The 12251-nt window shown below is 47.1% G+C and overlaps 1 protein-coding gene across 1 annotated transcript in view; it reads left to right on the forward strand.

Moving 5' to 3' along the window:
* The window catches only part of LOC137538350 (uncharacterized), a 107450-nt gene that overhangs the window by 19043 nt on the left and 76156 nt on the right, over window positions 1-12251 (forward strand). The window contains exons 2-3 of the mRNA XM_068260458.1: window positions 8764-9114; window positions 10252-10578. Coding sequence (XP_068116559.1) covers window positions 8764-9114; window positions 10252-10578 — 678 coding nt within the window. The remainder of the gene's footprint in view (window positions 1-8763; window positions 9115-10251; window positions 10579-12251) is intronic.

The raw sequence follows: 12251 nt of genomic DNA on the forward strand, positions 1-12251 counted from the left end.
GACAGGACACGCAGATTTATCAGCCGGGGCTCGGAGACAACGGGGCACGCAGTCTCATCAGCCGGGCGGTAATTAAACTTACCCGGGCGCTCCGCCCGGCTGATTGATCCTGGGGAGAACACTGTGGGGGAGCGGGAAGTTGTCTACTGGGTGTACATCTGGCTATGGGGAGGTGGCTGCCTAACATCTGGGTGAACATTTGGCTATAGAGGGGTGGCTGCCTCATACTGGAGGCACATCTGGTTATTTATATGGGGGGGGGTTTATCTGTGAGTCACGGCTTATACACGGGTCGCCTTATGTGCGAGTATACACGGTAAATCAAAGGTTTTCTTTTTTTTTTTTCACACTGTATTTCATTGATAGTGGTTCAGAAGGGCCATCAAGGTGTTGCACCTAGAAAACTAGAGCCTCCAATGCATTTGTCTTGAGAAATACTGAACTTCTGGTCTTTTTCATCCTTAGGCCTGGAACCCACTACAAAATGCTGTCGCTAATCGCAATCGCTAGCGTTTTGTAGGAGTGGTTTACAAGCGATTTCATGAGCGTTTACAGGAGCGATTTTAAGAAGTGTATTCAATTTGCCAGCGGTTGTGTAGCGATTAGCGGTTTAATTCTGATTGGTCCTTTCAATTAATTTTAATTTTGTTAAGGTGTGCAGTAACTTCAAAATGCTAGAAAAATCGCTCTGTGCAAGTTTTCATGAGCGATTACGCCAGCGTTTATATACTTTGCAGAAACTCTAATGCTAAACACCAAAAATGCTGCATGTTTTGCGATTTGGTAATTGCAATTGCTCCAGTGGAATTTGGTCCATCCATTAACATTAACATGCTGCAGGTACCTATCCTGGCTACACCTATCCCTTGCTACCTATGTTCTGGCCACATACTACTGGCCACGCCTATCCCTGGCTACCTATGCTGCGGCCACCTACTACTGGCTACACCTATCCCTGAGTACCTATGCTGCGGTCACCTACTACTGGCTACACCTATCCTTGGCTACTTATGCTGCAGCCACCTACTACTGGCTACACCAATCCCTGGCTACTTATGCTGCGGCCCAGTGGCGTACCTAGGGTATTTGGCACCCGGTGCTGGTTATCCACAGTCACCCCCCCCGGGCTGTGGAGTCGGTACAAAAATCTTCCGACTCCTCAGTTTATGAAACCACGACTCCAACTCCGACTCCGGGTACCCAAAATAGCTTCAACTCCGACTCCTTAGTCTTAATACTTAACAGGGCTGTGGATTTTGTACCAAAATCACCCGACTCCTCAGTTTATGAAATCAACGACTCCGACTCCAACTCCAGGTGCCCAAAATTGCCCAGACTCCGACTCTTCGACTCAGACTCCACAGCCCTGCCCCCCCCGTAATTGGGGCTACGTTGCGCAAAAAATGTGTGTGGTCATATACCAAAATGTGGGTGTGGTCACGGGTGGAGACTAGTTTACATGAACTTAGCAATGGTGGGACATTAGATTAGGACAGTGGTGGCGAAAAGTCACTTATCTATCGCAAAGTGCCAACAGCAATTTAAACTAAATACAAACATTTTAACTCATACATGAACATTATGGAAAATCTAAACTGAAGATAAACAATTTCATCCATCCTACTCCTGAAAAATGTATTTTTTTTTTTTTTTTTAAAACCCCCCCAGTTTTATTTTCTGTTTTAAAAAGCTAAAAAAAAAAAAAAAAAGTAGGTTTAAAGGAGTTATCCGGGCAGTTTTAATAAAATGAACGCCCCAAGCTCCCAGGACCTCCCTCGCCGCATCTCTGCTCTCAGCCGTTCGCCGGAGGCTAAGAACTACTACCACCTGCGCAGTCCGCTCCGGCCCACGTGGCGGTGATTGACAGCGCCGATCGCGCAGGCGCAGTACAGAGCAACCTCCAGGTCGCTCTGACATCATCGCCGGGGACCGGGTCGGAGCTCCGGCGAACGGCTGAGAGCAGAGATGCGGCGAGGGAGGTCCTGGGAGCTTGGGGCTGGAGGAAGCCCCCGGTTAATTTTATTAAAACTGCCCGGATAACTCCTTTAGGGCTGGAACCCACAGGAGCGCTTTTGGCAGCGTTTTGGCAGCACTGCGATACGCTAGCAGTTTGCCAAAACGCTGGGCTAATGTTAATGGATGGGGCAACTTCCACAGGAGCGTTTGCGTTTCTCAGAAACGCAAACGCAGGACATGCAGCATTTTGGGAGCGTTAGCGCTTCAATGTAAAGTATTGAACCGCTAGCGGAAACGCTCAGCAAAACCTAAACTGAGCGGTTTTGCTAGCGTTTTGCGGTTCAGCACACTGTAACAAAATGAAAAATAATTCACAGGACCAATCAGGATAAAAACGCAAAACGCAAAACGCTAGGCACCCGCTGGGGAAAAAAATACAATGTTGCAAAACACGACCAAAAACGCGCATGAATCCGCTTGCAAACCGCTCAGACAAAACGCTAGCGGTTGCGTTTTGCGTTTGCGGTTTTCAGTGGGTTCCAGGCCTCAATGCTATTGTCTCATATGAGGTTGATTCCGCTTTTCCTATAGTCTCGCAGTTAGCAATCATGAGGCCCCCAACAAGACAAATTCAGCAATCTTGAGGCCCCCAACAAATCTTGAGGCCCCCAACAAGACAAATTCAGCAATCTTGAGGCCCCCAACAAGTCAAATTCAGCAATCATGAGGCCCCCAATAAATTATGAGTCCCCCAACAAGACAAATTCAGCAATCATGAGGCCCCCAGCAAGACAAATTCAGCAATCTTGAGGCCCACAACAAATCATGAGGCCCCCAAAAAGACAAATCCAGTAACCATGAGGCCACCAACAAGACAAATTCAGCAGTCATGAGGCACATAAATAGACAGCATTTCAAATAAATAGGCAAAATGCCCCATTAATATGGTAGACACCTCTCACCTGGCTTCTGAATTCTCCTCTACTGGCTGCTGTGCCTGGCTGGCAATACTATTTTTGTCTGGATTGGCGATGATGTGTGAGCTGAAAGGCCTGGCAGTGATGCTGTGGCCTGACTGGCGGTGATGCTGTGGCTGGGCTGGCGGTGATGCTGTGGCTGGACTGGCTGGTTGAAGTAAATGCTGGCCTGACTGGTGGTGATGCTGTGGCCTTTTTGCCAGTGATTCTGGGCTGGTTGGCTGGTGGTTATGTTGGGCTGGCTGGCCTAGATAGTTTAGGTAGTGAGAGGTGCCCCACAGTTTAGGTAGTGCCAGGAGCCCCCCAGTTTAAGTAGTTACAGGAGCCCCCCAGCTCAATTAGTGACTGGAGCCCCCCAGTTCAGTTAGTGACAGGTACCCCCCAGTTTAGGTAGTGACAGGTACCCCCCAGTTTAGGTAGTGACAGGTGCCCCCCAGTTCAGCTAGTGACAGGTGCCCCCCAGTTCAGCTAGTGACAGGTGCCCCCCAGTTCAGCTAGTGACTGGTGCCCCCCAGTTCAGCTAGTGACTGGTGCCCCCCAGTTCAGCTAGTGACTGGTGCCCCCCAGTTCAGCTAGTGACTGGTGCCCCCAGTTTAGATAGTGACAGGAACAGGAAAAGTTGTGACTGGGCACACCATCTTAGGTAGGGTGCTTGGTATTGTGGTATAGGCAAACCACCAAAGTATAAGTCCAGAATTCAAATATACCAGCACTCCAGCTTTCTCAAAGAATCACGCTCTTTTATTGAGCTAACATATCCACAGAAATGACCGACAATTGTTTCGGGGCCTCGCAGGGTCCCCCTTTCTCAAGGCGTGTGTGGTTACCAATATCAATAAAAGAGCGTGATTCTTTGAGAAAGCTGGAGTGCTGGTATATTTGAATTCTAGATAGTGACAGGGACCCCCAGTTTAGATAGCGACAGCGACCCCCCAGGTTAGACAGCGACCCCCCCCCAGGTTAGACAGCGACCCCCCCAGGTTAGACAGCGACCCCCCCCAGGTTAGACAGCGACCCCCCCAGGTTAGATAGTGACAGGGACCCCCCAGGTTAGATAGTGACAGGGACCCCCCAGGTTACATAGTGACAGGGACCCCCAGGTTAGATAGTGACAGTGACCCCCAGGTTAGATAGTGACAGTGACCCCCAGGTTAGATAGTGACAGTGACCCCCAGGTTAGATAGTGACAGCGACCCCCAGGTTAGATAGTGACAGGAAACCCCAGGTTAGGTAGTGACAGCGACCCCCCAGGTTAGATAGTGACAGCGACCCCCAGGTTAGATAGTGACAGGGACCCCCCAGGTTAGATAGTGACAGGGACCCCCCAGGTTAGATAGTGACAGGGATCCCCCAGGTTAGATAGTGACAGCGACCCCCAGGTTAGATAGTGACAGCGACCCCCAGGTTAGATAGTGACAGCGACCCCCCCAGGTTAGATAGTGACAGGGACCCCCCCAGGTTAGATAGTGACAGGGACCCCCCAGGTTAGATAGTGACAGCGACCCCCGGTTAGATAGTGACAGGGACCCCCCAGGTTAGATAGTGACAGGGACCCCCAGGTTAGATAGTGACAGCGACCCCCGGTTAGATAGTGACAGGGACCCCCCAGGTTAGATAGTGACAGCGACCCCCAGGTTAGTTAGTGACTGCAACCCCCGGTTAGTGACAGGGACCCCCCCAGGTTAGATAGTGACAGCGACCCCCAGGTTAGATAGTGACAGCGACCCCCAGGTTAGATAGTGACAGTGACCCCCCAGGTTAGATAGTGACAGCGACCCCCCAGGTTAGATAGTGACAGCGACCCCCCAGGTTAGATAGTGACAGCGACCCCCCAGGTTAGATAGTGACAGCGACCCCCCAGGTTAGATAGTGACAGCGACCCCCAGTTAGATAGTGACAGGGACCCCCCAGGTTAGATAGTGACAGCGACCCCCAGGTTAGTTAGTGACTGCAACCCCAGGTTAGATAGTGACAGCGACCCCCAGGTTAGATAGTGACAGCGACCCCCAGGTTAGATAGTGACAGCGACCCCCAGGTTAGATAGTGACAGTGACCCCCAGGTTAGTTAGTGACTGGGACCCCCCCAGGTTAGATAGTGACAGGGACCCCCCCAGGTTAGAGAGTGACAGGGACCCCCCCAGGTTAGATAGTGACAGCGACCCCCAGGTTAGTGACAGGGACCCCCCAGGTTAGATAGTGACAGGGACCCCCCAGGTTAGATAGTGACAGGGACACCCCAGGTTAGATAGTGACAGGGACCCCCCACTGCCCCAGGTAAGATAGTGACAGCCACCCCCAGTTAGTGACAGGGACCCCCTAGGTTAGATAGTAATAGGGATCCCCCCCAGGTTAGATAGTGACAGGTGCCCTTCACTCGTTGTGCAAATTTGGGATTTTACACCCCCCGTGGCCGTCCCCGCTGACAACCTACCCCCCCCCCCCTCACCTCACAGGCCTTCCCCGGTGACAGGCAGGAGCAGCCCAGCTTCAGACCTCAGTATCAGCCGGCGACCAGTATGCGGGCGCACCGAACTCAGTGAACACCACGCCGTATATGCGGAAGTGATGTCACTTCCGCATATCAGTGCGGTGTCCGCTGGGTCCTAGCGCCCGCATACTGGTCGCCGGCTGGTCGGAGGTCTGAAGCTGGGCTGCTCCTGAGTCCTGCCTGTCACCGGGGAAGGCCCCGGGGGGGGGGGGGGGGGGACGACACACATAGGTTGTCAGCGGGGACGGCCACGGGGGGGTGTAAAATCCCAAATTTGCACAACATGTGCACTGACTGCAGCGGCAGGGGCGGCAACACAGGACTCCCGGTGTCACCCCCTAAGCATCAAGACACCCGGTGCGGGCCGCCCCTGCCGCTTGACGGTAGGAACGCCACTGCTGCGGCCCCCTACTAATGGCTACATCTATCCCTGGCTACCTATGCTGCGGACACCTTCTACTGGCTACACCTATCCCTGGCTACGTATGCTCCGGCCACCTACTACTGGCTACACCTAACCCTGGCTACCTACAGTGATGTGAAAAACTATTTGCCCCCTTCCTGATTTCTTATTCTTTTGCATGTTTGTCACACTTAAATGTTTCTGCTCATCAAAAACCGTTAACTATTAGTCAAAGATAACATAATTGAACACAAAATGCAGTTTTAAATGATGATTTTTATTATTTAGTGAGAAAAAAACTCCAAATCTACATGGCCCTGTGTGAAAAACTGATTGCCCCCCTTGTTAAAAAATAACTTAACTGTGGTTTATCACACCTGAGTTCAATTTCTGTAGTCACCCCCAGGCCTAATTACTGCCACACCTGTTTCAATCAAGAAATCACTTAAATAGGAGCTATCTGACACAGAGAAGTAGACCAAAAGCACCTCAAAAGCTAGACATCATGCCAAGATCCAAAGAAATTCAGGAACAAATGAGAACAAAAGTAATTGAGATCTATCAGTCTGGTAAAGGTTATAAAGCCATTTCTAAAGCTTTGGGACTCCAGCGAACCACAGTGAGAGCCATTATCCACAAATGGCAAAAACATGGAACAGTGATGAACCTTCCCAGGAGTGGCCGGCCGACCAAAATTACCCCAAGAGCGCAGAGAAAACTCATCCGAGAGGCCACAAAAGACCCCAGGACAACATCTAAAGAACTGCAGCCCTCACTTGCCTCAATTAAGGTCAGTGTTCACGACTCCACCATAAGAAAGAGACTGGGCAAAAACGGCCTGCATGGCAGATATCCAAGGCGCAAACCACTTCTAAGCAAAAAGAACATTAAGGCTCGTCTCAATTGTGCTAAAAAACATCTCAATGATTGCCAAGACTTTTGGGAAAATACCTTGTGGACCGACGAGACAAAAGTTGAACTTTTTGGAAGGTGCGTGTCCCGTTACATCTGTTGTAGAAATAACACAGCATTTCAGCAAAAGAACATCATACCAACAGTAAAATATGGTGGTGGTTGTGTGATGGTCTGGGGTTGTTTTGCTGCTTCAGGACCTGGAAGGCTTGCTGTGATGGAACCATGAATTCTACTGTCTACCAAAAAATCCTGAAGGAGAATGGGTCCGGCCATCTGTTCGTCAACTCAAGCTGAAGCGATCTTGGGTGCTGCAGCAGGACAATGATCCAAAACACACCAGCAAATCCACCTCTGAATGGCTGAAGAAAAACAAAATGAAGACTTTGGAGTGGCCTAGTCAAAGTCCTGACCTGAATCCTATTGAGATGTTGTGGCATGACCTTAAAAAAAGGTGGTTCATGCTAGAAAACCCTCAAATAAAGCTGAATTACAACAATTCTGCAAAGATGAGTGGGCCAAAATTCCTCCAGAGCGCTGTAAAAGACTCGTTGCAAGTTATCGCAAACGCTTGATTGCAGTTATTGCTGCTAAGGGTGGCCCAACCAGTTATTAGGTTTAGGGGGTAATTTCTTTTTCACACAGGGCCATGTAGATTTTGAGTTTTTTTTTTTCTCACTAAAAAATAAAAACCATCATTTAAAACTGCATTTTGTGTTCAATTATGTTATCTTTGACTAATAGTTAACGGTTTTTGATGAGCAGAAACATTTGTGTGACAAACATGCAAAAGGATAAGAAATCAGGAAGGGGGCAAATAGTTTTTCACATCACTGTATGCTGTGGATACATATTACTGACTACACCCATCCCTGGCTACCTATGCTGCGGCCACATATTACTGGCTACACCTGTCCCTGGCTACCTATGCTGCGGTCACAGCTACACCTATCTCTAATGCCACCAGGACTTTTACAGAAGCAGGGTGAGCCTTTTTACAGTTTTTAATCATATGCATGCCGAGGGAGTGGGACACCCCACAGTGGGGTGGGGGGAGCACATGATTTAATGTAAGGGGGGGGGGGGTCGGGTCCAAATAATTGTATAATACTGTCATACCGTGGTATATTTTTTTTTTTTTTAGACGGTTATCCTACCGTGGAATTTCATACTGTTGCAACCCTAAACCGCACTGTCGACCATAGCTGCACGGGATGGTTTTTGTGGATCGTGACTTTGCAGTACACTCCCCCTTTTTTTTTATGTTGATCTCAGTTGAGATTTCCCTTTGATGCTAACCGGTTTTACGCGTTGCATTGTATTTATGTGTATGTTTTTACGTTATACGCTTTGTTTACTTCCGCAATGGGCGGCTGTGTTATTTATTTATGAGCAACAGTTGGTTGCTCTGGGAGACTGGGCTAGGATGTGGGAAGCTGTGATGTCACTTTTGTGTGGGTGAGTTTTTAGTGCATCTTTCCCATTGGCTACTGCATGGTTTCCCATCAGGTCCTCCTCTGATATTACCACTGATTGGTCTTTTTGTCTGGGATGTTTTTCAAATTTCTTGCAGGTAACGGCTGCTACTTTGCATTGAAGTTTCCCATCAGGTCCTTTCATTATATAGTGTGCTGTGATTGGCTGGCAGTGCTGTTCAAATTTTTAATGTCTTTGATTGGTTCATGTGACCATGTAGAAGAGGTATTTATGTTTGAGATGTTTGTCAGTGTTCAGAGAGAGCCTATACAGCTTGAAGAAGGAGCATACTTCCGAAACAGCGTCTGTCGCTGTGGGCCAACTCTTTTATGCATTTAAGAGCTATAAATTACATCTCCTGTGGTGCTGCTGATTCTTTGCTGCAACTCTGTGGGTCCTTGAGGGCTATTGGACCATATCAGCTTAGCACACATGCCTGTCCTCCGGGTGCTTGCCACTTATGACTACATGACTTGGAATAGACTGGATAAAATAATGCAGTGTTTGCAGTTAGCTTTTCTTTGCAATTCATATTTTTTATGTTTTTGTAGATGCAGAAGACAAACCTTTGAACATCATGATGGGAGTGTCACCAATAACAGCTCTGAGAGGAGAAAATGTCATCATTCCCTGTAATATAACTAACATAAATAATCTTAAAGCAATAGGAGTGGAATGGCAGAAGATTTTAGAGAACGGCACTAAGAACGATGTGAATATTTATAATATTGGAAAGATAACTGTAGTCAGAAATGGAAGTTACATGGATGTGGAGGAGATCCTGAAGGGTAACGCTGAGCTGCACCTCCCCAATGCCCAGTTCTCTGATGATGGAGAATACACCTGTTCTGTGACCAACACACCACGATTTGGATTGGGTAAAAATTTTCTACAGGTGTCTGGTGAGTCTCACTATTTCTCTTTTTTTTAATATAAAGATGCTTAAAGACAATTTTACTCGAAAATGAGAAATTATTCAGATCAAGTCCATTGTAGCAGGAGCTTCTGTTAAATATCAAATGTTTGTTTACAAGCCAAATGTTATTAAACCACTGATCCCCTGCCTTGCCTCCATTCATGTAAATTGGGAATATGGGATTGAAAAGCCCGAAAACAGCTGCAGTCATGTGACAGCCTTTTCCCCACAAATACAATTTTCGCTATAGGACCCTGGGGAGCAGCTATGCTATAGGAGGAAACGGTTAAGGTGCTGCTAAGGGCTCTTTCACACCAGAGCCCTTTTTACGCGTTTTAACGCAAGGTCTATACTGCGTTAACCAAGGTAAAAGGAAAGTCCATAGACTTTCCTTTTACATTTCACACCCGACACTGCGTTTCGATATGTTGCGATACGACGCATCCCGGCGCATTATATCGTCAGGAATCGGCGTTTCCCCTTCGGGTTAATTAACTACTACCGTCGCTACTCAGCGTCGCACTGGAGTTTCCCGACGACACGCCGCAACGCCTGCAGGAGCCGTTCTCCTGCACGTTTCTTATGTGTAACAGGCCTAACTTCCCCTCTCAATCAGAACGTAGGGCAGAAGTGTGGCTGAAGTGTTGTGTACACATTTCCAATTAGTAGCAGTGGTAGGGTAAGCACAGGGGTATGTTCATGCTTGATCCACATAGCTCTGTCCACTGTCTGCTCCTTCCACCCCTCCCCCTCCTCATTCCTGCTTGCGTGCACTGTGCTTTCCTGGCAGTCGCATCTCCGCTGATGTGACGGCAATTGTCATGAAGACTGGGTGCGGCGTACATGGGAAATCTGTGACTGTCACAGCGGACAGAGCAGACAGCCAGCGCCACACATGGAAAATGAGATTGGGGGAGCCCAGTGAGCAAAAGAGCCACTCTCAATTGGCTAAAGAGCCGCAGATCCCTACCACTGCCCTAGGTAGTGGCCTTGTTAGAAGAAAAAAAAAAGTTTAATTTTATAAAACAATGAATATTTAATGAAAGGTTAAAAGCTGTTGTTTTGTGGATGAGTTGTTTTGGCTAAATCTCCATCAATGTTTCTATTTTTTTGTATTTCACAGCTCAGCCCTCTGTTACGCCGATACCACCAGTCGTGGAAATAGAGCTTGATGCAGAGAAATCAGTGATGTGTGAAGTGACTGGTGTCTATCCTGTAACTGTGCTAATCCGCTGGGTGCAATACTCTGAACAACCTCCTAGTTGTATGGCCCTGGAGAAGGGGACCTGCACTGCTGATCCTGTTATTAACAGCGACGGGACATTTAATATCACAAGTCAGCTAACTTTAAATCCTGGCAAAAAGGATGATGGGAAGAAATACAGCTGTATTGTTACCCACAGGTCTCTGGTTGATAAAATTGTGAGGAACTTCACCCTGACAGTCACAGGTAAATCAGCTTGTATTACTTTGTACCCACTGTGTTTGTCTATAATGCACATTTCTCTCCATCCCATCTAATGGTGCCCATACATGGTACAATTTGTTTTCATTTTTTTTTTATTTATTTTTTTTCTCTGTTATCGAATATAAAGATTTCTCCAACATGTACGATCACATTTTAAAAGAATGGGATAATCATTTCTTTTAATTGAAAAAATTATTCTTTTTGACTTTCATTCGATTCAATAGTTTTGGTCGAATAAACGTGAAAAACGAACATCTTCATTGTACCGAGTATAGGCACCATTAGGCTAATGTGAAATGTACACACAGAATGAGCCAAAGTAAGTCAAAAAATGCCATGGAGATAAATAGAATACCATTCAGAAGAAAAAAAATCCATATAGTGTAGCTCAGAATTCTGTAAGTAAAATAAGGTCAGCTTTATTGTAGAGGGACATATCCCAAATGAAATGAATTAAAAAAAGAGAAAGTGCAGGGCAACAGCTGTAGAATGTATAAATCATGCAGGCATGTTGCTACTAACTTCAATACAACAAGGGTAAGGCTGTGAATAAATCCATAGCTGCCGTACTGATAACACCAGGTGCAGAGACATGAAAATAAATGTCAGGGAGATTTGCCAAAATATAAAGCATTGCCTCTACCAATAAAACCCAGCACCAGAGTGCCAAACAGTACTGCTCATCCTCTTTGCAATATACGTGTCCTTAGAAAAGCTTACCACAAGAGTCCAGAATAACTGTTGTCCCAACCTTCCCTTACATGTATTGCAACAGCTGTTGCTTCATCCCAGGATAACACAGGTCACATTCCCACATAGCGCACTTGGTTTGAGCTTTATTACAGAAAGTGAGCTAGTGATCTTCTGAGTTTCTGAACAAGTGAGGGATTCCCTGACTGTGGTGGTGTAATGAAAGTATTTGGCAGTTGGATTATACAGCACACCCTGACGATGCTTGCATAAGGCTAGCACAACGCGTAGGTGGGTGGGGATTACCCCGTCAGTGACGAGTGCTCCACCTGCTTACCTTGTGGCCCTCTTGGAATCAGTGTGCACACTAGCGAAGTGACTGTAGTGCGCCAAGTCCTCTGCTGATCAGTGAAGATAGTGTTGGAGACAGGATCCCAGATTTATCCTAGCAGCATATGCTCCTTGCTGTTGTTGCTGGATGCGGTTAGCCCATGGACTGTTTCTAAGAAGTCACGTGAGTCTGCTGTTACACAGGAGCGCCTTAATATGGTACACGTTGCCATAGCATATACATCCAAATGTCTCCTCCGCTGAAGAGGCCAGCCAGTGTGATTTGTACCGGTACCTATGAGTGTGTTATGAGGCAGAATGTGGTATGTAGTTAGATTTCTGGAGCACTCTGGTTTTTAACTGGTTTTAAGGTATTCATTGGTGCTTATTTTGTACATGTATTTAAATAAAGTTGCAGCTTACTTTTTTTTTTCTCTATGCTATTGAGTCATTACACCTTTTTGCTATAACTATCTGTATTTTAGTGGTGATGTGACTACTGCATGATTTGCAGTGTACATAGGGGGAATTCTATTGGTGTGAGACATACAAGGCAGTGTTCTCCCCAGAATTTTTTTCCAGCCGGGTGGCATGAAATAGTAGCCGGGTGGCATGAAAAAGTAGCCGGGTGGGGC

Source organism: Hyperolius riggenbachi, chromosome 11, assembly GCF_040937935.1.
Source record: "Hyperolius riggenbachi isolate aHypRig1 chromosome 11, aHypRig1.pri, whole genome shotgun sequence".
NCBI lineage: Eukaryota > Metazoa > Chordata > Amphibia > Anura > Hyperoliidae > Hyperolius > Hyperolius riggenbachi.